At 37.2% G+C, this 27,341-nt stretch overlaps 1 protein-coding gene across 2 annotated transcripts in view; it reads right to left on the bottom strand.

Annotated features, from left to right (window-relative positions):
• The window catches only part of JAKMIP1 (janus kinase and microtubule interacting protein 1), a 111,925-nt gene that overhangs the window by 19,022 nt on the left and 65,562 nt on the right, over positions 1-27,341 (bottom strand). For both annotated transcript variants that reach the window (XM_054172432.1, XM_054172431.1), the window contains exons 9-19: positions 25,192-25,251; positions 19,317-19,445; positions 17,826-17,954; positions 15,754-15,837; positions 12,036-12,098; positions 10,772-10,870; positions 7,641-7,742; positions 5,823-5,876; positions 4,561-4,626; positions 2,271-2,339; positions 883-960 (exon numbers count right to left, since the gene is read on the bottom strand). In XM_054172432.1, coding sequence (XP_054028407.1) covers positions 883-960; positions 2,271-2,339; positions 4,561-4,626; positions 5,823-5,876; positions 7,641-7,742; positions 10,772-10,870; positions 12,036-12,098; positions 15,754-15,837; positions 17,826-17,954; positions 19,317-19,445; positions 25,192-25,251 — 933 coding nt within the window. The remainder of the gene's footprint in view (positions 1-882; positions 961-2,270; positions 2,340-4,560; positions 4,627-5,822; positions 5,877-7,640; positions 7,743-10,771; positions 10,871-12,035; positions 12,099-15,753; positions 15,838-17,825; positions 17,955-19,316; positions 19,446-25,191; positions 25,252-27,341) is intronic.

Below are 27,341 nucleotides of genomic sequence, written 5' to 3'. Positions count from 1 at the left end.
AGAGTAAAGAAAGAAAAGAATCATGGCTGTTTCCCTAATTACTGGGGTTAGTATGATCCTATTAAAAACCAGCACCCAGAATGACAATATTTGGATCAAGAGCATCTGACATCATCCCCTTAGCCCTCATAACACCTTTGTGAGGTAGGTAATTCTATCCGTATCAGTGATGCATAAAGAGCTCCACAGAGAGGTTAAATGGCTTGCCCAAGGTCACAGTGCTAGAATTAGAGCCTGCTTGCTTCTCTCTCTGTTAACTGCTCTGAGCACTAGACCTTGCTTGTTTTCTGGAAACATCTTCTCCATAAGAAATATTTACAATGTTTAAGCAATTCTTCAGGCTATTATGTTTTGATTCCCTGAAGTCTCAGTTGTGGCAAAGCTGGGTGTGCACTTTTACCAGTTTCTAGATAATTCTGAGCATTGACAAGGTTGCAGCTTCCCTCTTGGAAACCAGGAAGGGATAGGACTGCACAGGAAGGAATTGCATAGTAAGAACAGGCATTCCAAACTTAGTATAGGTTAGCAGCAGTAATGTTTACAAATGCTTAGGGGAAAGCAATATTGGAAAAGCCCTGAAGTAACTTCTGGTGTATTTCAGCAGTCATAGTATTGTGCACACACGAACCAGCTCTTCCCATTCCAGATGTACTAACAAGATGTTCACATATTTTAGAATAAAAAATGCAAGGCAAAATCATCAGATGTGTAAATGCTATCATTCATTTCCTAAGTCTCCATTTAAGTAACACTTGGCTTTCTAGTCTGGTAGAAAAAGAATCAATTAAAAAATAATTCTATTTGCAATTAAAAGAGAAAATAACCATCATATTTCATCAAATCTCTTCAAAGATGACAATTTAATGACTGTTCTTTTCCTACCATGTATGCCTGGTCCAGAGCTTGCTTCCTGTAGTCGAGTTCTTCCTCTAAATAACCCTTCTGTTTACTGAACAGGTCCTGAGCAATAATAAAAACAAGGGAGTGTTTGGTTTTGATCCTAATTCATCAAGAATCATCAATGTCATCATTTTATGTGAGCTTTCCACTTGAAAGCAAAAGAAAGTCTATAGTCAATTACCATATCCATCCTAAGGATGAATCTTTTACAATATTAGAGCTCAAAATATGTATTATCATACTGATGAGTTGTACCTAGAAAGCATTGACCTCTACACCAGTGAATGAACCTGCCTTGACCTGGCAGAAGTGGAGCTGAAAGGGTGAATGAAAATGTGCATGCATGTGGTCCAACAGCCATATCTTGCACAAGGCAAGGAAAGAGAGGGAAGAGAAACACAAGTGAGGGCAATTTATGGCTTTTCTGAAAATAACCAATGTGTACCCTTAAGGAAATCATGAAGCAAATCCTAATCTGTTTTACCTAGTCTGTTCTTCTAGGACGGGAACAAGAACATGCAGAGCCACAGGTGGGATCCAACATTAAACATAGAAAGAATCATACCTATGTAAAATCCAACCAGTATGGTAGGCTACACTCAACAGAGAACACAGTCTGAGCACATCTCTTTTTCATTGTAGCCTAAATACTCTATCAGTGGCCCTGGGCAAATCACTTAACCTCACTGTCTCAGTTTCCCATTCTTTAAGATGAATGTAGTGATGATTACTTATCTACCTGTGAAAGGTGTGGTGAGGATTAATCAGTGTTTGTAAAGCAATTTGAAGATGAGAAGCGCAGCATGCATGGTGAACCAATACAACCAAATAATCATTCCAAAACTCTGTCCAGCACATGGAAAAAAAAACGTTGGCATAGCACTGAGTTTGTCATGCAAAACAGAACTGCTTTTGAGAAGACATTCTGTCTTTTAGCATGAAGACCTTGGGGAAAGAAAGGTCATCTTCAGTAAGAGGTCTTTACAACTTGTCTAGATGCTGAATGCCAGAGAGCAAGGGAATATCCTTGACAATTCTGATAACAACAACCCAAGATTAAAGACAAGGCTGTTGCCAAACAAATTAATACACAGAGCAAGCACAAAGACAACTTCACACTGCTCTCTAAAGTTATGCCTTCATGTCCTAATTTGTATATGTTTTGCTACTGTTCTATACAGATTTGACAGTTCCCTACCCCCTAAAGAACATAAGTAATAGATTGTTCTAGAAACCTCTTGCCTATTTATCATGAAGCAATCTATGTTAAGCAGAGAAGGAGAATAAATCAACCTGTGATGAAGTTCATGCACGTTCTCTTGAGATGAGCTTTAGCTAAGTGAATTATACTTGTAGCTATCACTCCTTACCTTTTCATTCTCCAGGTCTAACATCTTCTGTGTCAGCGCAGCTTCTGTCCCTTCTATCTGTTTTAACCACTATGAAGAGGGCAGAAAAAAGGAGAAAAAATAAGAAGAATAAACTGGAGATTTCAGAAAATTTGCATCAAACATTTTGCAAGCTTCTTGCCAACACTGCCATACATCTGCATTCCTCCATAGTATTTCATTTTGAAGGAACACATGAATAAGCAGGTTGTGAAAACACAGGCAGGAGGGAGGACTACAGAAACATACTAAAGACTAACAAGTGGAATAATTTTCCTGGAATAAATTAAAGTTTTCTCCCTTTGTAAAATTCAAGACACAAAACAGGTCAAGAAAGCAAAATTAGCCTGTGACTGGCCTCTTGCTCCAAGAAGGACATTGAGGTGCTGGAGTGTGCCCAGAGAAGGGCAACAAAGCTGGTGGAGAGTCTGGAGAACAGATCTGGTGAGGAGCAGCTGAGGAAACTGGGGTTATTTAGTCTGGAGAAGAGGAGGCTGAGGAAAGACCTCATTGCCCTCTACAACTCCCTGAAAGGAGATTGGAGCCAGGTGAGCATTGGTGTCTTCTCTTTAGCATCAGGTGATAGAATGAGAGGAAATGGTGCCAAGATGCACCAGGGGAGGTTTAGGCTGGATGTTAGGAAAAAATTGCTTCCTGCAAGAGTGGCAAACTCAGTCCTTCATTTTGTACAGTTTGCTGCACCCTCCATGGGAAGAGGCTCACTTCTGAAACATCACTACTGTAGAGGGAACAATAAAGCAGACAGACAGATGGAAGTTCATGCAGTCAGTACCATGAATCCCTTACTGTTCCAGTGATACTCAAACCAATCAGAATGAAGGAGGATGGCTCATTGTATTCCATATTCCATATTGTAATAGAAAAATCCATGGGTAGAGGGTTCTTGCTTAATTACTGTCACCAGGATAACATTAATATTCAGTATTTAAGTTTATTGGAATGGATGGGAATGGCTCAATTCTGAAATACTTCTTTTCCTTATTTTTTTTGCAATAAGGATCAATGACCACCTTACAGGAAGTGTAGGTGAGACTGAAGCTTTTTGTAGCTCCAGCTCCTGTTAAGACCAGCTGTAGCTTTGCCACTGATAATTGCCACTTTCCTCAAATGTTTTTCTTGCTAACACCAAAGTACTCCTATTTACTTTAATTCTTTTGACAAGCTTTACACAACCTTTTGAACTTGGGGGTTTGGTGAATTAATGACAAAGATAGGAAAGCTGCAAACATAAGCATGGAAACAGGCAAAATGTGACTTCATTACCTCACCCTTCTGGACCTTAAACTATTTAAGAAGCTGCTGGATGAAAAGGGAATGTTGTTTCACCTATTTACTGGGTTCACCTTGTACAGAGCAGGGAAAAAAAAGTGAACAGGAACACTGTATGCCCCAGTGATCCTATTTCCATCACCTTTGTTTTCTTCATTTTAAAGATGACAGACTGAAGATAAGCCTCACTGGATTCAGCAAGACAGTGAGCATTCTGAACCCTCAAAATCAACATGGGAAGTCCTCAGCATCTCTCACAGCTACCCTCAATATTTGCAAAGGAAGGGTTATTTGTGAAAATTAGAGGTCTAGGTTTTTTTGAAGGTATGAATGATATGCAAAGCTAAATGTTAATTCTGATCCACCTATGCCTCTAAGCCTTTCTGGAACTAGAGGTGATCTACATTGCAACACTTGGATAAGTAGATTATCGAAATGATACTAATTAAAGCAGTTATTACAAGATGCCTAAATTTTAGTTTTAAAGTTCTAAATTTCAGTTTTAAATATCTAGGAAAGATTTACCAGAAACCTACAAAAAGGAAAGACAAAACTGCCATGGTTTAGTAGTCATGAGGTCTTGGGTGACAGATTGGACTGGATCTTTGAGGTCTTTTCCAACCTTATGGATTCTATGATTCTTGGTGAGTCTTTCTTAGTTTTAAATGTTCTCTTTACTCAACACATATTATATTCTCTCTGTAATTAAAAATTGTTTGAAAAGTCTCTTTCAAGTGACTTTTTAGTACTTTATTCTAAGGGGATATCACCAAAGCATGATTCTATTTCTAAATTGGATTTCTGTTCTGAATTTGGGTTTTTTTTTCTCAAGACATCACAATCCCAGTAATCATACATGTCATACATGCTCCAATCCAGATGACCTTAACAGAAAAGCCATGCTTCCCTGGGAGCACTGTGTGTGATACCTTAGATGACATGATCAGCATTTAGGCACAGAAAAATCATTACTGACTTCTACCTTTTCACAAAGGGAAAGCACAGTCCCAGCTTGGATTATTGCAACCTGTTCTTCGTTTCTCAAATTCTAAAATACAAAAAAGATGCATTTTAAATTGGGTTGGAAACCCATCCTTCAGTGCATGCATTACATTTTAACTGCACTTTAAAGAATTAATCAACTATAAGATTCAGCATTTTACAAACATGCCCAGAAATCATCCCATGATTGAAAGCTCTAAAAACTAAACCAATGGTATTTCATCTCCACTCTATTTCAGTACACCATGCCAAAACACTTTTGCAACAGCTCATTAATTCAAGAAAACTATGTGGTTTCTGTCAGGGATTTTGAAATTCTTTCTTCTTCTTTCTTCCCCCCCCCCCCCCTTTTCTTTCTTTTTTTATTTTATCTCTCTAAACAGAAAAAGTCCTGTTCACTGGACTATGGCCCTGCAGCAAGTGAGTCTCCCCTTCCTACACCTCACTGACAGACTTTCTATTACTAAAAACAATGCAAAGAAAGAGCAAACGTCATAGAACCAAGAGCCAACCTCTACAGACCCTGCAACACAAAAAAATTCCTGTTCACTGGACTATGGCCCTGCAGCAAGTGAGTCTCCCCTTCATGCACCTCACTGACAGACTTTCTATTAATAAAAACAATGCAAAGAAAGAGCAAGTATCACAGAACCAAGAATCAACCTCTACAGATCCTGCAACACAAAAAAGTGAATCTAGAGCTTACACCTAGTGCTACAAAGACCTCAAACTGTTAAAGCGGATCCAGCTTCATGGAAGCTGCATTTGTGACACAGAGGAAGAAAGGGAACCGATTATCCTTGACCTTTCTCCCAACAAATGCACCCTTCACAGTATCAGGTGGTATTGCTTCTACTTAAGAGGAAAAATTCAGGAATATCTTGTTTTGACTTTGGTTTTGTTATTTTACTCCCCTAGCCTGTTTTATATCTCTCCCTTCTACCTACTACAGTGTCCTTTTTCAACATCATTCAGCCAAGATCAGATCTTATCTCATCTGAAAAATAAATCCATTTTTTCACTAGCATCAGTTTAACTGAAAGATTTTCTTCTCAGTTTGTAAAAATAGTACCCAACCATTCATACTGTTCATACAAATATAGGCATATAAAAATCACTCTGTGCATTCTCTTGAATATTATTTTGTGCTGGGGGGGTGGGGAGGAGAGAGTGTGGGGAGGGAAAGGGCACTTTAAAATAACCACAAGATTAGAGGTATATTTGAAATGTAAAAACTGTTACCCCGTTATCTCCAAGAATATCTAGTTTCTTCATAAGCTCAGATATGTTCACATCCTGAAAAACAAGTTCAAGACAGTTCACACAGTTGTTACATGCCATGTTCAATGTTCCCTTTATTCACTGCTGCATGCAAAAAGGACTTGAAACGTGAGTGAAATGCTAGCTTTGCATCACAGTTCCAAAAGCGTTATTGATACTTCATGAGACAAAACCAAATGTCACTCTTGGTTATAGCAAGCAATCTGGATCTGTGTCTGAAGGCAGAATATTCCTGTACCATTCACATTTACCATCCTGCTGTTGTATGCAGATGGAAGATCGCAACTGATAAACAGGCTTAAAAGACTGGTTTGGAGTGGAGCATCAAACAAATCAAGCTACAGAAGTCAAACTTTCAGAGAATATGAACGAAATAATTGTGAAGAAGGCTTTCTGGGTGTTTGGGGTTTATTTTCTTTGTTGAAAAAAAAAAAAGAGAATGGATTCAAATCAGCTTTACAGTGGAAGGGAAGAAAGGAATATGCATGGTGGGTTGAGCACACTCCTCCAAACACTATCAGCTAATGGACTTCAGTGAGGAAAGCCTCGTAAGAAATGAAAGATTTCTTGAAGACCAGACACAGACATGGGAGAGAATCTACAAATCAGTTCATCCGGGCTCCAAAAGTCGTGTTGAAGTTGGTCTATACTGAGAAGTCACCTCTCAAACACTTCAGCAGTGTCTCCAAATGTTACATCAGTTATCTAGCAGAGCACATTAATAATTTTAGAGTGGTGCAGAGCTTGTGTTTGGATCAGTGATAAAACCAGAACTATTGATTATGATCAACATTGATGATGGTGAATGGAGATTTCTTTAGCTGGTCAGTTACACTGGTGAAGAATGGAATCCAGTAAGACATGCAAGTACTTTTGTGTGCTGGACCAGAAATACTCATTCTAATTCATTTATTGCCATGACATACAGACTTTTAGAAGCCAAACTGGATTTTGCTTCCTTCTGCAATCTAATTTGCTACTGTTGGCTAACAATTTTGAAAGACACTGAAAATGTATAAAAAGTCAACATAAAAAGTCAACAACTTCAGCATGCCCATTTTAGGTGAATTCCTCTGCTTCCAGGTAAGTGAACTGAAAGGCAGATTGAAATAAAACCACCTGTTTAGGAATGCAACAGAAGACAATGGAAAAAAACCCATAATTCTAGATCTTGCTAAATTATACCTGCCACAGTCAACATGTAAACTAGAACAGCAGATAACAGAAGTGAAGGGCAATTCCTGCTTACAGCAGAAACTAACCAAGCAAGATCCCAATGTCTGTCTTGTGCTTGATCTAGAATGGCAGTCTCCCCTGTTTGAATGAGGTTTGAATCAGGCACCTCATGCTTCAAAGCATGGCCTAGACAAGTAACTTAACAAAGAAGATATGTAGGTGCTTCACTAGATTGGGTGTAACATAAAAGGTGAATGTCCTATTTCTGATCTTAGATGAATGCATTTAATATTAAAAACAAAGTACTGTAGTAAGCCTGACAATGAATCACACCAACACCCACATTCTTCCCTGCAATGCTTTTACTGCAGTACCCCAGACTAAATGTAAATTCTCTTCATGCAGATTGCCACTGGCAATGCAGATCAGCAATCTCCTGGATGATATTCTTTTAAACCTCTTTCCCCAATTAAAAAGATTACTATATTTATTTTAAAAGGTTTTCTTCCCTACAGCAAGATGGCAAAAAGATGTTTGGATATTGGGTTGGTCATTCCAAAAATGTTCCTGGCTATCCAACTGTTAGTAATGCTCTACATATACCTTTATTCCTTCCTGATGACAGAATAGTTGAAGTGCACTTCCATTGTTTTCAGGGAAGGTGGTTATATGAAGATTAAATGCCGGCGACCTTCGTTCTCTCTCCTGAGGAAAGATTTGGTTTAAAAACAACATGTATGATTATACAATTACATGGAAGCCTTTATTAACCACCTTCACCAAACATGCTTGTACAATAATAAGACAGATTCCTATTCAGATTTCAAATACATGGCATTTCCTCTCACTTTCACCATATTGGAGGGATTTTGGCCATAGTTAAGCACAGAAACTTGGCATTAGCTTCCAACTGATTCCATGCACGGAGAGTTTCAGCAAGGCTAACTGATGCTCTTTAGATGCAGGAACCCTTGCACACTGGGCAAATTACTGTTTGGAGCCCTATAAACCTGCAGTTCTAAACCTTACTTAACTATCACTTTCTTTCATGGAAGAAAGAACTATTTAGAAAGAAGAAAATGCAGGAAAGAAAATTAAACTCCATCATGAAATAGTAGTAGCACTGAAGATTGTCTTAATAAAATGAAAGCTGTACATCTCCTCCCTGTTTATTCTACATTTGACCTTTCTATTAGAACATATAAAATTCCCAGTTCTCCTCACTGTACAACCCAAGATATTGGGATATGTTGAAAGGCAGCGCTAGTCTACACTTCTTTGTGCCAAAACTAACATTTCTACATTCCCATTTACTTACAAGTAAAGTATTTCTAAAACTTATCCAGCCTATCTACTTGCTTTCCACGTGCTTCTCCAAAATACCAACCTGTTATTTCTTTGAAAGGCAGAAATACAGTAAACAAACAAGCTATTTTACTTAAATTAATTTTTAATGTGACTGGGTTGAAGGCACTGGGCAGCAAAAGCACTGAGTCTTACTCTGAATTCTCTATTGCCATGGGAACAAAAGTGAAGAAAATTACATTTCCTCTCCATATGACAAGAAGAAGCATTGTCAACAAAAACTTCAGCTTCTGACAATACAATGAAAAAATGTAAATATTTTAGATGCTGTGATCGTGGTGTCCCATTTACTAAGCCACAACATGAGGTGCTTTAGCTGATATTGCAAGTGAGTTGCATAGATTCACTTAACCAAGCTACAAAGCATGGCAACTCCTGCTCATTAACTAGCATGAGCTTAATTTGAAACTACAATTTCTATGCACATTTTCCCCACTCATCCGCTCTATTTTATATAACATTTGCATTAACAGCTTCATTTTGAAATAAGCTTAAATGACTTAGCTTTTGTAACCTAAAACAAGAAGTTCATTTTTTCCCTCCAAATTCATTCACCACTTTAGACTTTAAAAAATAAAATAAAATAAATTCAGTTGCTATTGCATTAAACACTCCTGCTTGCATTAAATGATAACCAAATGGTTGTTTTCTACTCTAGCCTGATCTTAGTAGCATTAATTTAATTGCTCTCAAAAAATACTGTCTTGAGTGGGCTTGATGATCTTTGAGGACTTTTCCAACCTTATTGATTCTATGATTCTATGATTACCAGCAGCATTCATGGCTTTACTAAAGCATTCACATGTCAGTCACATTTGTGCCTACATGCTTGCCTACTAAGGAAAGATCTCTTCTTGCAATCACACAAAAATACTTCCATTGTTATTCTATGAAACAACATCTATAAGTATTTGGCACATGACAAAACTTGACACATCACACTGAGCTATTTTTCCTGTGATTCTTCCATGTGAAAAAATACATTTGTGAAGGATATATTGAAGCACTTTCTTAAAGAAATTTGAGCGGTTTGCTTCCAAGAGTTCACTTTAAGAAGGAGTTCTTGGTGTATCCATCGATTCACATGCTAAATTGTTCAGTATTTTTCTTACAGTTGCTTAATACAATATAAACCCCATGTATTAGAAAGTATGTTTCTGAGTGTCTACTGACATTCTAACAGCCTACACTTTTAATAGGATGGACTATGACATCAAAATATATGGTTGCTAGAGGATTAAAAAAAGGATTAGGAAAGGTGAAAGACAAAAAAGGAGAACATCCACATCACAGGAAGACACGACATTTTCATCCTTATCAGAGAAGTTACACATGCCAAGATCTTGGGTGAAACGTGCTTAGGGATGAAGATTACGGAGGAGTGACAATGACAGGTTTCTTGGAGAGTTTATTCTACATGGTGTTAAGAATGCTGATGGTATTTGAAACTGAAGAGTGTGTTATCAGGCAGTAGAACTGTGTGACAACTGGGCACCAGACACAGCTAGTTTAATGTTACTGCATTTGACATGGGCCTCATATACAAGGTGATGAGAAACATTGCTTTCTGCTGTAATCACAGGCTACCTGTTCGAGTTGTTATGAACAAATAATTTTGCTATTATTTCCTTTATGCCAAGCATGAAATTTGCTATGGGTAACATACTACTTTCATGTACAGAAGCTGTTACCTGTTCTTCACCACTTGAACTTTGACATTCTCAGAGAATATTTTTTCCTATTTTTTTTTAAATTGCCTGAGGCCAGTTATTTCCAGTTCATGACCACTTTATAGCATCAGATAATGGATTTTGGTAAGACAAATGCTTTCAAAGCTGCTACCAAATTGTGCTCTTTTCAGATATTTTTACTTCATATTAATGTTGTCAATCTTAAATCGATGTGATTAAAAGCAATCATACTTTGATGTGATGGATGTGTCAGATCCTTAGTCAGACCACTGCATGCAAGAAGTGAGAAGGTGTGTTAATTTAAACAATGCCAACCAAGGCCACAGGGTACATACCAAGTGATTTACATGCAGGAAAGGAGCAGTTATGGAAATGAAACAAATAAAAAAGGCAAAATATTGCAAACCAAAATATTTTATTAGATGGAAAACAAACTATATGCAATATATATATTAGCTATATTACATCTTTATAAACATTAGTGAGCACTCTCTCCAAAACATATTAAGGCAGTGGCATCAATTTCTTTATCCCAAGATACAACATTTAAAAAATAGATACCTAAGTGATTTCCCTTAAACATGCACCAGACATCAGTAATCTTTACAGGAATTTCAGCTTGGGTTCAAACATAATTTCTGCTCCATTTGAGAGTTTGCAACAGAGAGAATCTCTTACTTCAAGCTCTAGCACTCTGAATTCTAACAGCTCATTCTGGTCTTTTGCATCTTGCATCTCATTCTTCAGCTGGTTCTCTTCTTGTTCCATTCTGTAAATCTATGAGACAAACACAACATCATAACATACTGTAAGCAATGGAAATAATACTGTACAGAGTTATGGGCCAGGGGTTTAGATAAAACTTAATTATTTCTGTTTCTCATCAGATGTTGGGCTGTGTCTTGGAGACAAAGAAGGAATATTAAATCGAAAAGAAGTATTTGTGAGAAGGGCCAGCAGAAAGTGATCAATGTTCTCTTAAAATAGTAATCCAGAAGTACTGTGAAAATTGACAAAAATATTTTATCTAAATAAGTTAAGCACTACAAGCTTCCTTCTGAAAGTGAGAGTGGATTATATTAATATTTGGGTAGAGTGTGTCTTTGCATGACTACACATCTCCTTAAGGTATGTGAAAGACAGTAACACAGGAATTTCAATTCCCACTTTTTAATCATCCAGATCTGCATTTGGTGTGCTAACAATGACAAAACAGAAATTAAAACCTGATTATTCATTATGCTAACTAATAGCCTTGGTCTACTGTCTGTCTTAACTGGGTGATCTTTTTATTTGTGTGAAACTAAACAGAAGTGTAACATCTGGCATAATGTACTATAATGTATGTAACACCCACGTGAGTGCATGAATAAATTAGGTCTGACTGTAGCTGCTTTTAGTCATGAACTTTTCTTTGGTTATCTTATTCTCATTATATTAATATTAAGCTAGTAACTGGCAAAAATAAGCCTTTGATTTGCTCAGTACTAGCTAACTTTCCCACTGATATCAATGCAGAACAAGGAGGATGCTCAGCTCTGAGTATCTCAGACAAAAAATAATACAGCGGTCTTAATGAGTATTGATTTAGGTGTATGGAAAACTGAAAAATGGAAGACAGAAGGGAGCAGGCAGTTCTATTAGTAATCAGTCAGTAATAATCTTTACATCATTGTTAGACTGTATTTTTTTGGACACTAGAAACATCAGCTCTACTGCTGGCTATACAATACGTAATTCCGCAGTAAAGAGCAGCTTTCGTTCCCAAAGGGTACAAAACTATATTGGTACTTTAATCAGAGACCTTCATCCAAATACATCTTTCTGAAGGAAAATAAAGCAAGCAATTTTCATTTTGATGTTCCAGTACTTAGTACTTGTAGCATTCCTTTGTGATAAAGAGCAGCAATAACGAAAATATTCCCAGATTCTGAACACGCACCTTCTCTAGTAATTCCTGATTTGTTCTGATTAACAGCTGCTTTTCTTCTACCCATTTTGAATCCTACAGGAAAGAAGGGGATTAAAAAAGATATATTATACTGGTAAATAGGACAAATGAATGACCACAATAACTAGAAGATTTCAGACATCTTTGTACATTCATGTAGCAAAATGGCCACACAGCAGAAAAAGAAAGCTATCATAAATATTTCAAGGATAAGTATCATATTAAAGTACAGAGAAAACAAATGTTCTTGTCTTTTCCTGAAGCTGAATCTCTTGTTTCCTAATATGTTCCAGCTCAGCATATACTTCAAAATCTTTACATACAGCAATTGTGGGTCCAAGCTGTTATATGATATTTTATGTCATTTTGAAAACATTTATTTAGTCAGCTTAACTCAAAATTGCTTCTTTCCATTGCAGAGTTAGGAACTTTCTTGCAAAGTCATCCCATTTTGAGTGGTTTAATGCAAATTCCAGTGAAGAACAGGAAGAAAAATGTTTAATTGCCACAAATTACAGAAAATAAGCTTCAGTGGTACCCTCTGCTAAAAGCGTAAGAATTAGGCTTATAGACACTGTTTGTGCTTAGGAATTCAAGGCTATGTGCAAAGGGAAGTGAGGTAAAGTATCAACTTGAAAACTGTATTTCCATTGATCTCTTTCTCCAAAGCTGAGCTGTTCTTGAAGTTGTATTTTTGTCCCATGGCTTCAAAAGGCCTCATCAAATATCCCTTTAAAAACCTAGGCTACAAAATTTCACTGCCATCCATAGCTGGACATTCAGACTCAATGGATTATTAACAGCCAATTTCACTTTGTTCTCCCTATAGAGAAAAGTATTCACATAACCTAGCTCACATCTATTAAACCAGATTAATAAAACAATATCCAACATTTAATATGCCATATTAACTCTAGATCAAATTATTTTCTTGGGGAAAAAAGAAAGAAACTTATTTAAAATGTAAATGTCTTTACTGAAGTATTAAGGCTGATGCTTTGTCAGCAAGGTGTTTGCTGCACAAGAAATTAATGAAATTTGCATATCCCTGACCATTAACCAGCCCTGAAGTGCAACCAAAGAACTCTAAATCATTATGCTATTTACTCCAATTAAAATAATAATAGTATTTTACAAGTTTAAAGTTAGTTTTCCTATATATTGTCCATGACAGTTTTATATGCCACTGCTCTTTCTTCTGTTCCCACTCAGATACAACAACGTACAAGTGCATTTTAAGTTCCATGCAGTGTAACCAATGTTATGATGTTTTAAGTATCGTGCTAAGGATAAGACACTGAGAACTGAGAAGGCAGAACATCTGTCAAGAACTTTTGAATTGAAAGAAATGTTACAAATAAAAGCCAATATCTAGTTTAACAGTGAACAAGCATTTTGCTACGGTCAAGGAATGAACAGCGCTGCGCACACAGACAGTGTGGATATCACAATGCACGCAGATGGTAAAAGGCAGGTTCAAGCAGACCTACAAGTTCAGCTACTCCAGTTCACATGAGCAGAATAAATTCATTTCTCCTGTTGATAATTAACTTTTGTGTCTTTCTTGATGAGCTCGGACTGAATTTCTGAGAAAAATTTAGCTCCAGTGAAACTCTGTTTCCATGCACATAAGGTCACTGCGAGAGCTGAGCATTCAGAAACAATTAAATCCATCTGGCACATCATATACTCCAATATTTTGAGATTTATTAATTACCACTATTGAGACTTCATTAGCATCTCTTCCCTTAATATAAAGTTTCTTATGGATGCACCTAAATGTACCTTGCAGAAATGAATTATCGGTCTTGTTTTACATCTAGGAGAATTCTGCCAGATCAAGCTGATGAGATTAACAATAGCCATTGACACTAACTATGAAATTTAGCAGACATTATTACACATCAAGCTTCAGATAATTTTTTAACAATAAGATTCTAATCTCCTGCTCTGAATATGGCTTCAGGAAAATTATGATGATCTTTGCTGCTTCTGTTTCCTCAAGCTGTAAAGTAAGACTAAAAATTCCTGAGATAATACACAAGGATCTTTTGATTCTTTGTTTCCTTTTTAAAAGCATTTTAGGGACTGAGGCCCTGAATGAACATTTCACAAGTGTTATTAAAGCATCATCACTACCAGGACCATCTAAATGACAAAGTAATAATAATAACAAAAATCACATAGTGCACAAAGAAGTCAGTTTATCATCACAACCATTTTATTTTGTTGCATGTGAATACTAACAGGTCAGGAGAACTGAGCAGGTGCTAGAGATCCCAGGAAGACACTGTGACCATTCCTCTGGAAAGCTAATGCTCAGAGTACAAACTAGCCCTCTAGAGACAATTTCATATTGTTCCTTGTCATATCCCTGTTGAAACTGTAGCTGTGAATCTCATAAAGCAATAACTAATTAAATTCTAATTTCCAGGCATAGCTTTTTGACACACCATTCCTGAACCAAAAGTCACAGAAGTAGTTTCTTACATCTTCACTTATTTGCATACACACTACTTATATTTTATACTGCAATAGTCAACTATTTTGTTCATGTTTCCAATTACACAGCACAATATACACAATAGTGTATTATTATTAATACACTAAAATGTCAGCAGTAGATCCTTAAGTGGTCTTCAGTTCCATTTAGTCTTCTAAAATCTCATTTTTAGAATGATAACATACTCTCTCTTTTTAGTAATATTTTATTTACATAGAATTTAATGAGCAAATTGCAGGTTTTTTTGTGGAAGCTAACATAAATTATTTCAACCCTTAACTTGACTGTGGTCCCAAAACCTTTGTGTTTATACAGAATCTCACTGAAAGATTTTTTGCTTGCAAAGAATAATCCATAGAAACAGTGACATTATGAGCTAATCATTATTCATAGTTGGGTTTTTTATTCAGTGCTGCAGAAGCATGAGTTTTTGAGATGTGTATCTATGGAGAGTTACATTTTATGTCATTATCTGATGCCACCTGCCATCTTAAAACTGTTCTTTTGAATAATGAAGTGTAAAATAACATCTCCCTAGTCTTCCTGGTGTGTTCTAGAAGTTATGCAATTGAACATCCTCCTCTCATAACTCTTAACCAGCCTTCCTAAAGATCCTAGCTACTATTAAATATGCATCAGTAGCCACATCTTCAAGTATTTACACCACACAGTGAAGCACTCTTGGTGGTGGTGTGGGGATTTGAAAGCAGCTGAGCCCTCCAAGAATTTAAGCCCATGAGAGTTAACACTGCTAACCACACACACTGAGTGGTTCATTTCCCTAGCTGAAGATTGCATGGAAGTGATTTGATTTGTTGGAATTCTTCTGTGTTACACACTAAAAATATTTCTGCAGTACAAATATAAAATATTGATTTTATTTGTATTTATAGCAAATATAAACAGAATAGAAATCAGGGGGAAAGCCTGCTCCAAATCACATTGGGAACAGAATTTACAGTGCATCTACATATGGTTATCCCAATATTATACTTTAGTGTATTACATGATAGAAAAGTAATCTCTAATGGGATTTTCTGAGCCAACAGAATGCTTCCCTTTATTTAAGTAAGTAGCCTCTTAGAGGAGAAACATTTATGCTGTATCAGTCACGCCAGCACACCAGCAAGCAATGAAGATGGCAAGGGCACCACTGCATGCAAGGGAGAAAATGATGTGGTAGAGGACATTAAGAGGGCCTTTTACCTGTCCTTTCTCGATTAGAGCTTTCTCCAAGTCCTCAATTTTTGCCTGACACCTGAGAAGATCAGCTTGCAATTGTTCACGAGTCTGGGGGGAAAAAGTATATAGAGAAGTGTGTAAATGCTTGTATAAACAGGTACATTGATACAAGTCAATTTAATTACACATAGAATCAAAATTAAGATACTTTTTATATACTTATGGGATGTCCAGACAGTTTTAAATGTTCAGTTGTTTTTATTTTCTTCACTAAAATAATTGCCTTTGTGTTTATGTCACAAAATACTTAAAGCCATTAGTTTAGCAGCTTTTTTCATTTCTTGCCTAAAAAGTTGTTATCATCACATTTTCAGTGATAAAAGAATTCTCAGGGGGAAGGGGGGGAATAGGAAAAGAAACCCACAAGAATCGATTCATAAGCTGCAGTAATTCAAGGCAATTGGATTAAAGAAAAGAAAAAAAGAAAGAAGAGAAGGGAAGAGAAGGGAAGAAAAGAGAAAGAAGAGAAGAGAAGAGAAGAGAAGAGAAGAGAAGAGAAGAGAAGAGAAGAGAAGAGAAGAGAAGAGAAGAGAAGAGAAGAGAAGAGAAGAGAAGAGAAGAGAAGAGAAGAGAAGAGAAGAGAAGAGAAGAGAAGAGAAGAGAAGAGAAGAGAAGAGAAGAGAGGAATGACAAGAAACACTAAAAAAGACCTATAGGCAAATAAGAAATATTTACTCTAAATGGTTTATCCCATAAACAGCAGACACTATTCAGTTTTCCTCATTCTACACAGTTATAACACTAATTATTGCATTCTAGTAGGTGCTAACTCCCACCTCAAGTGATTCCCTAGAAGGGATTGGATCCTACAAGGTACTAAACAAAAGATCTCTTGAGACATGCAGTTACTGGGGGTCCTTGAGTTACTGGAAGTACTTTCCCCAGCCTACTTCAGGTATTCTTTCACCTAAGCAGTCAAAAAATCCCACAGGGATTTCCTTCTGCATTTTTGACTCCTTGTTGTTTACCTTCAGCCTCATCTAAAAGTAACAGGAAATATTCATCCCACCAGAACACGAGGCCCTGTGAAATCATGCATGCCAAAAGCTACCTTCTGACTCACTCAGAAGATGGATGTGACAAAAGAGATGAAAATACCACTAAAAAGAAAGAACAACAATTCACAGGGTGTACTAAAGAGGAAGTTTGCAAATGCCTGCAAAACTAAAATTTAAAACCCCCTCACACCAAGGCCTCCCTTCCCACAAAAGCAAAGGAAATATACAGTGGTTTCACATATTCCACAAAACACTTGAAGAGACAGCTCCATTGTAAGGTTTTGGGTTGATATTTTTTTTATTCAATGCATTCATGTGATAAAAGTACCTATGTATTTATAACAACCTATTCTCTGATTCATTTGAAATCTATCATCTTTCTACCCAAATTGCAGGTTCAGTTTGGATATCACTCTCAATAACACTGTTCTTACTGCTGCAATTTGTAATATATTATGCATGCTGGAATAAAGTGTCACAGTACTTTTGTTCTGATTGCACCAGATGAGTCTAAATTGTCACCTCACTGATAATATCCTCTAATTCTCAAAAAAAAAATATTGTGGTTTAGAATAGAATAGAAGAAACCAGGTTGGAAGAGACCTTCAAGATCATCGCGTCCAACCCATCATCCAACCCCATCTAATCAACTAAACCATGGCACCAAGCACCCTATCAAGTCTCCTCCTAAATACCTCCAGTGATGGCAACTCCACCACCTCCCTGGGCAGCCCATTCCAATGGGCATTCACTCTCTCTATGAAGAATTTCTTCCTAACATCCATTCTAAACTTCCCCTGGTGCAGCTTGAGACTGTGTCCTCTTCTGGTGCTGGTTGCCTGGGAGAAGAGTCCAGCCCCCGCCTGTCTACAGCCTCCCTTCAGGTAGTTGTAGAGAGCAATAAGGTATCCCCTGAGCTTTCTCTTCTCCAGTTTTGTGTTTCCTGCAAAGATATCTCCTGCTATCCTATGGGGGGTTTTTTTGTGTCATCTTTTCAAATTATTTCAGACTTAAAAGAAATTTCAGTTAAAAAATTACCCTTGCTTCTCTCTCTGCATCCAGAGTTCCACCAACTTGCTCCTGAAGCAATGCATATGCCCTTTGCAAAGCTTGATACTCTCTTGTTAGCTGGCAGAACCTTAGTTCAGCTTCTTCTTTAGGCGTGCTCTTAATGAAGAGGGGGGAAAAAAAAGTGGTTTTGTGCATGTAAAGATAAACATGTATGGTAATGGGTTTGTTTATATAGACAGACTCACAAATGCAACAAGCAACGCAACTCATATTGTGTCTCAAAGGTTAATAAAGGTTCAAAAGGAAACAAAACAAGTAGAGATAGAGGGAAGGATGATTTGATGATGCAGAAATGCAGAGCTCAGTAACTGGTTTGACTACACAATTTCAGGAGAGTATAAGTGACTATATAAGGCAGTAATGTATAGAAATGGGAAGAAACTGACAGGGGAAAGGTGAGAGGGATCAGTTCTATGCAGCACTGTCTTCAGCAACTCCACTGCCATGGAGACTTCAGGAGTCCACTCTATTTGTAATGCAGTCCATTATCCCCTTACTCTTTGCTCTGTTTAGTCAGGGTCACGGATTGTACCAGCACAAGCACACTAACAATGAAGTTACATTTCAAAATCCACAAGATGGGACTTTAAAGGGATTTTTGGGTGGGGTTTTTGGTGGTGTTGTTTTGGCGGCATTTTTGTTTGCTTAGTTGGTTTTGTTTCATTTTGCTTTTAACATGAAGTATTCTTAACACCTTGATTTTCTCTGAATTTTGAGTCACTGACATGAACACTGTCAAGGTCTTTCCTACAATGCTGAAGGCAAGAAATGTCCTTCCCTTTAATTAATTTTTGCTTCAGGAACTCAGGCTTCAAGGAAAAGAGGTTACAATATTATTAGACATTAAACCCAGAAAAATAGGAAGCTTCTTGTGACTGAGGATTATTAGGCACAAGTTAGTGAACAGAAAATAAAGATGAAAAGGAGCACCTAATTCATGCTTTGTCCCCAGCCCTGCAGTCTTTTAAAGTAGGCCAGCTGCACTGTATATCACAGAGCTGAGACAAAATGTGTCAGTGGGTATTTACTACCCATGATCATTTAAGCCTTGATGAATTGCAAAAGCCTCTCTCAGTATTGTTAAGTACAGGAAGAAAATCCTGGTTGTATCAAAACAGTCAAATAAATTATAAGGTTGAAAGGCAAACTATTGTCTAGTAACTATTGACTTTTGGCAAAGCAGCATGTGTATTCCTTTTCTTCTGCCTAATATGAAGGGGTTTTGAGAAAACCAGTTTTATTCCTCAGCCCAATTGCTGCCAGATCTGTCAGGCAGAATATTATTTTATGAATTCTATTGCAATGACTGTGGATGTGTTTACTGGACTTGAAAGAAAACAAAGCAATTCCCTGCCAAATCTTTCATAGTTCCTGTGGCAGAATAGCTGAAACAAAAATTTGCATTTATACCTCATGTCAGTTTTTATAGACCTTAAGAACAAATCAGCTACCACTTACATCTTCCAAATCTTCTTCTGGTGTTGCTGGTGTCCTGTCTGTCTTATCTGTGTTATATGAAGTTACAGATGACGTTTCTGAATCAACAGATTCTTCATCAAATCCAAAAAATGTCTCCACAACATGCCTCTGAAAAGTTAAGTTTTCTTAGTTATTAACAAAACAGATAGAAACCCCCAAGGACCCAGTAAGCACTAGCCAAGGTCTTCTCTGATCATTATTGTAGTATTTCAGAAGATAGCAGGCTCAATTGCAAACCCTTGTTTGCTAATGAAACGAGCATTTTTTTCCCAGCAAGATTTGATAAGAACCTCCAAGGACTGAAGTGCACATAGCACTGTGTACTCTGTAACAGAATAATGCTCTGGCAAGTGTATGAAAGCTAATGACCAAAATCTGGTAGATCTTAGAAGTAGCAGAGGAATCTTTTTAGAAGAGGAATCTATTCAGAGGAAAGTAACCCTGTATGATGCAACATACAAGATGTGAAACCAAAATACTCCAAAGAACAACGTGGAGCAAATTTTGTCTTTCATACTAGCTTTAACCCCCCCCCCCCCATTAATTTATAATTCACATTTTGCAAAGTCCCTACTTAAAAGTATAAATTGCTGCTTTCCATTGATTTATTTAAATACCATTTCCCTCAATTCTTTCAAGAGTTTGCTCCAATATTATGACTCATTAAAACAAACGAACAAACAAACAGAAAACAGCTTAGGGAAAACCATTTCAAGCTAGCAAAGACAGCTTCGAGGTCCTGTTCTAAACCACTTAATTGTTTCACTGAACACTTCAAATGACAATGCAAAAATTTAATTCAGACTACATTTTTATATTAACCAGTCCTACTAAAATCTCATTCTGGGAGGCTATTATGCACTCAAAAGAAGCCAACGACCCCAAAAGCAACATCTTTTCCAAACAGGCTGTGCATACAGACAATATGATGCAGACAGAAAGCAAACAGCTTTTAAGCAATCTGTAGAAATGACCTTCCTTTTGCAAGCTAGACCACTGTTTAGTGCATTCACAAGAAAAGGATCACAGTTACAGCAGCAAATCCCTGTGAAGAAAGACATATTACTGTTCTCTCAGTTGTTTAAGAAGCATTGTAATCCTGTCGCCAGGCAAAGCTATGTGTAAGGTGCTTAAAACAAACACTTCCTTGGGGTAATTTAATCCTTTCCTCCAGCACTCACATGCTACATCAGTCTGTTCACTGTTCTGTCCTACTTAAAACAAAGGACACAGGGAATGGGATTACACTCCATTCTAGAAATATAATGACTCATCCAGAAAACTGGTCCCTTCCATTGAAATTACAAATATTTCAGACTTCTCTCTCACAAGGACAAAAACTGAGGTGTAATTAGTCCCTGAGAGATCCAGCGTTTCTCCCACACTGAATACTGGTTGCAGCCTGCAATCATCTAACAGTAATATTGCAAGTAAACACTGGAAGCTGAAATCAGAGGTAAAGAAATGGTGCTGGCTTCAAGATGTAAGGAAGACAGATTTACAATCTGGGTTGCCAGGTCAACTCGTCAAGAACTTTCTGACTCCAAAACTATGAGCAGATACAATTTCATAAAGATGAAGGCAGATTATATGGAGATAATGAAGATTATGGCAAGTAAAATAAAAAATAATTAAAAATTGAAGAAGCTTTCATCCTCAATTTGCAGGGCAGACACTTCTTACTCAGAGATGCTGAGAGCAAACCCCAAACAAATCTGTATACAGGCTCTTCTGCCTGCACCAGCTTATCTGGGGATGGGGCTCAGAACATTTAGTCTATGCTTTAGAGGAACCTAGTACAAGGACAAGCAGCTCCAAGGACTGCAGAACAGCTGAGCTTGCTCATGCCTACTGCTTCAAGGGTGCTTGGTCTTGAAAATGACAAATGCTCCTCAGCAATATCCAACCAAAACCTGCACTAAACATAGGTCTGAGGGCTGAAAGAGTGAGTCAAGCCTTGACTTTGAAATAGTTGGTAGAAAGGAATTCTAGAAGATGAAGAGTAGAACTCCAGTGTATTATCATATATATGGCACAGAGAACATAGAACCATAAGCAGCAGCTTAGTTAAAACTGGCGGTAAGGCTTACCATACCTAAGGTGCTTTTTGCTATACCCTTAAATATTGTCACCTTTGTAGGTAACTCAGCTTGAGTATGTATCTTCCTTTAACCCTGCATACACACCCTCCCCCTCACACACACTTTATAAAAGGAGTAAAACCACAGCAGTAAAAAAGCAGGGGGGTTGGTTTCACAGAAATGTATATAGGTTTGGGAAGTTACTTAAAGCAATGCCATTACTTTGACTAAAGATACTAGCTGCATTTTAACCACTTCACTAGTGGCAAAAGTAGGGAATATAATTTGCCTATATGAGTACACAACTCACTTGATTACTAGTTGAGAATTCTGAAGAATAAATAAATTAACATTTCTCACCACAGTAAAATAAAACACCCCAAACAACACTTCCGAGAGTTAAATGTCAAAAGCTGTTAACTGCTATACAGACTGCCTATAATATTTGAAGTTATGAGTGAACCACTTATTTACTTTTAAGGAGTCCCTTCTCTTTAGAGCTGTACATTTGTCATACATTTATCAGGTAGAAATAGAGAGAAGGTATTTAAGCACTGCATGTTAATTGCCCACGGATGAATTGCTTCATGACAGCAGTGTCTGAAGCAAATAGCTGCAAGAAGTGATTCACAGCAAAACTAGAACAGATAAACCAGTATGTGAACAGCTGTAGAGCTAAAAAAGGAAAAAGAGTAGGAATAAAAAGGCCTCTGATTCATACAAATTTGTTGGTCAATACTGCATTAAATAATAAGGCATAAATAAATACACCAACTCCCAGGGAAAATCCACATAGAGCTCAAAACCTGAATCACAATGGTTTTTGGAAAGTCCATATGATCATGTCCAAAACATTTTTGTAACTATACACTATTTGCATTCAAATTTCATCCAGACTCTTCTTTAAAATGGGAACATTCTCAACTGTGATCTTAAAGGCTCCTTTGTATCGATTTGCACATTTGCTACTTCTAAATCATAACTTCACAGCTGAGCATAAAGTCACACAAACTGCTGAAAATGTTTTATTCAAATTCCAATTTCCAGCGACTGCATTTAATAGCAAGCATTTTTCATGTGGATTTCTATCAATGCTCCTATGCAGATTGTAAAGTAAAATTATGCATGAAGTCTTTATAACTCAAGTATTAATATTTCTGCTGAAGTATGGTGCTCAGTAAACATCAAGGTCTAGGCTGTGATAAATTTATAGTGACACGCCGACCATATTCTATGCAAAGTTTAATATGCCCTCATATTTTTAGTGCTTTGGATTAGATATTCCCACATATAAATAATCTGATCTCCCTGTTGCTAAAGCAGTTTCACTTTACATTTAAATATCTCATTTTGAAGAAATTAATCTAACATGATGAAAATGATCCAAGATGAATTTCCTTGTAATGCAATCAGACGAGCTAATCAGGAACTTCTTACCTTCATGCTTATATGTCATTTCTTGGCAGCCAGAAAAATACAGGCACACCAAAGCACAGAGGCAGATAAAAAAGGAAAAATATAAAACAAGAAATATGGACTCCATCACACCAGCGTGCAGGCTTTCCACTGTCACAGAAAGAGTTTATTTATTCAAATGCAAAAAAAAAAACACATGGGGAAAAGAATCAAATCCACAGAGCCTTGCAGTTTCTGAATGAATTGGGCAGCTATGCCCTGTTTCCAGGTGCTTGATTCCATCAGTCATGGGAACATTCTACATGCCAAAAATAAACAAACCCTCCCAAATATTGGTTACTTCACTACAAAAATTTGGGAGGAAATTAAAAAAGGGGAAAAGTTAAAGAACACCTGAAAAAGAAAAACAACCAACCAAACAAACAACAAAACAACTATGTTTTAAATGCAAAAGAAGATTCAGCTCTGGTACATCTTTTTCCTGGCAAGTCTAATGGCATGGAAATGTAAAAAGAGATAAATCTCTATCAGCTAAGGCTGCTTCACTTCAGAGAAAACTATCCCACTGTACCTGACTCTGCAGTCACAATATTACCCCTCTAAAGACCTTGCAACCACAGAGATTATAAAGTCCCATCTCACCATGCTGCTGCTTTCCTTAGGGAACTCAAGCCCATTGCTAACACTGGTCTATGGACTCTTACACCCTTGGTAATTAAAAGAGTTCTCAGGCGAAGCTACACTAGCAACAGTAACCTAGTGCACCTACAGAGCTCCAGAAATAACACAGACATTTAAGTGCTAAAAAAAAGAATCAGTTCTTGATACTAATGTTATTTAGACCCAATGGGGCTATAAAATTCTCTGTACTAGCTTGATGGATCACTCACACAAGCCGTCTTAAAGATGGAGAAAGGCATACCATGCATTTTGCTCCACCTGACAGGAATCACTGTCAGCAAAACACTTACGTTACAAAACACAGAGACTGTCCAGAGCAGCTAAAAAACTAAGTAATCTGGGGTGTAAAAGCAGCCCTTTAGGAGAAGCTACAACAGTACATGAGTTGACCCTTCTCCCTGTGCAGTAAGTTCTTCTTTGTTAGAACAAAAAGGGAACCTTTCTATGCCTTCTAGTCAGAGCTTATCTGACCACATTCATGAAACCCAATTCTCACCAGTTAATTCCTTGTGCACTTTGTCAAGGAAAGTGGGACACAGGTGCAAATAGATTCAATTCCAACAGCTAAGCTTGATGATTCACTGTGCTGATGCCAAGTTTGCATTAAAAAAAACCCAAACCTCAGAAAATGAAACCCAAAGGTTTATATCTGTAATTCCTCTTTCTGAGTGGTTGGTTAGGACAGATAGATGCATCATTTTGATGGGATATCATCTGCGTAATATGAAATTCTCACACAGATCTTAGACAGAAATACCCTTGTACATGTCTTTGTACGTCAAAGACACATCATCATTAGCAGCATAATCTGGACAATTTACTCTGAAGCAGAGAACCCCAAAGGATAAGTCTTTCAGAATACATGCAGTGCAGAATGCAGAGCAATAAAAAAGCACCACCTGGAGGTCATCAGGAATACACTACACAGAGCACACTGCACCCATTCAGGACAGAAATTCTCTTAAGCTACTGTAGAGAAGATAACTCTCTATTCATAACTTCCATTTTTTCCTTACTCTATTTTCCTCCCCTCTCACACTGCAGGCTGCTTATGTTCAAATTCACACAAAACCACCCCATTATTCAGCAAAATTAATTATGTTAAGCACATGTTATAACAAACACTAAAGGCTCATCCTGAAGTCAAATTTTTCTGCTCTTACAGTCTATTTTTTCCCTTGTAGTTTGCATTCTTGGGTAAAATATGTACTAGTGAAAAACAGAATTTGCTTCCTGTTTATATATCACATACAGTGAGATCATTTTAATAACATCCCTACCATGAGTTGAAGTTTCCAGTTGCAATTAAGCAGTAACTTGGTATGATTAGATTAAAGGGTATATGTTCCTTAAAAAGGGCTGAATATTTGTCCTTTGAAATGTTAGTTGCTTCAAGTCATTACATCATTTAAACTGGAGTGTTTAGGTCACAATGGTTAAAACTCCAATTGCACTTAAGTATGACAAACCCCAAAATGACAACATTTGTGGGCAGGACAAAACTTAACAGTTCCTGAATTATACTAAGAAAAGTTTAATAAGCACTCACCAGAGAAAACTGGAAAATGATAGGAAATTTTACCATTAATTTAAATAGAGCTTTAGTTTCAGACAGTATTTGGTACAAGCATGGTTTGCAATAACAAAGGCTCATGGAAATCCCAAGATTTGCTCACCTTTGGAGGCTTCAAACTTTTCCTCCTATGTTTTTTAGACCGCAATAATCGTTCCCTTTCCTGGAAGGAAACAGAACATTTTGGTATGGGTTTATTTTAAAGCATATTTAGGTATGTCTAACACAAATATCATTAACATTTTTTAGAAGCCTATGGTCAAACTAACACAAAGAGAATGTCTTTATCCTTATATGTTGATATAACCCCACGCTGTACTGTGGCTTTATTCCTTTAGCAAACAAACCTTCAGCCATATACTTTGCACAATTGATGGGAAGTTGGCAAGAAAAGACTTTGCTAAATACTGGGCACAGATTTCTGTTCTTTTGACTCTTTTACCAAGAAGCTCACTATGGAAACAGAATTCACATTCTCACTCCAGTGTTCAACCATCCTGAAGAAGCAGGTCGGTAGCCAAAAAATGAGTCCAGTCTCAATAATTGCAAGTCATTACATAAGGCATACTCTGAAATACAAGCACACAGCCTTGCAGGGCAAAAGCCTCAAACCCAAAGGCACTCTCAGCCTGTCAGCTTACTTAGTGGGTTTTTTTTGCTGTGGGTTTGGAATATGACCACAATTAACTAGATCATAACAGGAGGAGGTTACAACTGGAAAAATGCAGGGTTAATGAACAAGTCTAAGAATACTCCCTTGAATACCAAAGGAGAAGGAAGAGAAGGTTAAAAAGGTAAAGCAGAAAGCAATAAAACCCCAATACAGGAGGCAGGTTATCTATCTCCTTGTCTTTTTCCTAATTCTTTCCTTAGCTCTGCATCTTTGTTTACAACACCTCTATTTTTAAAACGGTTCCAAATGCTTCACCAGCAACTATTGCATGCTATCATTCTATGCAAATAGTTTTGCTTTACATTCAGTTCAGAAACTGGACAAATAGGAAGCTCACAATAAAAGAACTTATTTTTATCAGCACAGTGTTCCAGGAATGAAATTTAGGAAAATACAAGATAATTCAGAAAAGCACAACTTAATATAGCACCTTTGACACATGTGGGGTTTAAAACAAGGGGGAAAAAAAGAATGCTGAAGTAGAATGGAATAGGTATTCCAAGCTGCAGAATAATAAATATCAGATCAGATCAGATCAGATCAGATCAGATCTATACTAAAGCTGAAAACACACAATTTAATTGTATGGTACTGTAGGAAAATGCTTTCTCCCTAAATACCTGGTTAAGGCACAGCCCCTGCTTTTACCTGAGTCTCATGACTCCTGAGCAGGAGTCAGAACAGTTGGACTTTCCTTTCACTGCAGTGCAGAAAGAGGAAACACCTCCAAAATCCCCCAATCCTTCCCCTTTCTAATCCTGTTTGTAGGAAGTCTGCTTTATTTACTACCTCAGTAATACATCAATCTAGCAGAACAGTAATAATGCCAATTAAAAAGCCCAGAACATGGCTGTTGTTAGAGAATTCAAGTTGATGTGGCTTCAAAAGCACTAAAGATACCCTCCAAATGACACTGTCGATCAACTCAGACAACCCTATTGCCTACAGACTGTTCTTTTCTGTGTATTGTATTGGTCTCAGCTGGGGTTAAGCTGATTTTTGTATTAAGTATGTGACATGTGGGTCATTCTTGATAATTATGATAGATTTGCATTCTGTTAATGTGTGATTTGAGCCAGAAGAAAAAATAGCAAAAAAGCATAATGGAAGTGCAGAATTCCACCGCACTCATGTGGAAAGTGAAGCATCAATTAGTTTGCACTGCCAGCCAAAGCAGTATCCTAGTGAGTGAAATAGGAAATAGGAAACAAAGCAAAAATGAAGCCATATTTTAAAATATTTATTTATTTTTCTTTCACACTAAACACAAATTATTATTATTTGACCAAAGTCAGGATACACAATGTATTTCCTCACATTGCTGGCTGAGACAGTAAAATGAGAGCCCTTTCATATCCACTTGACACTGAAATACGTGCCATATAATGAGAATTTAATATCATGTCGTAGTCCCTGCCTGTAGTTGGAAGGTAAAGCAGCCTTGCTCTGTGACTCAAACCCTACATCATAGTGGGTGAGTAACATCCTACTGCTTGTAACGCTGTGACACAGGGGAATGCACACAGGCGTCAGTCTTTGGCACTGATTACAAAGAGAGATTCTGGGTCAAAAACTCTGAG

Source organism: Dryobates pubescens, chromosome 23, assembly GCF_014839835.1.
Source record: "Dryobates pubescens isolate bDryPub1 chromosome 23, bDryPub1.pri, whole genome shotgun sequence".
Lineage (NCBI taxonomy): Eukaryota > Metazoa > Chordata > Aves > Piciformes > Picidae > Dryobates > Dryobates pubescens.
The sequence above is the reverse complement of the archived record's forward strand: the minus strand, read 5'-3'. Positions and strand labels throughout refer to the sequence as shown.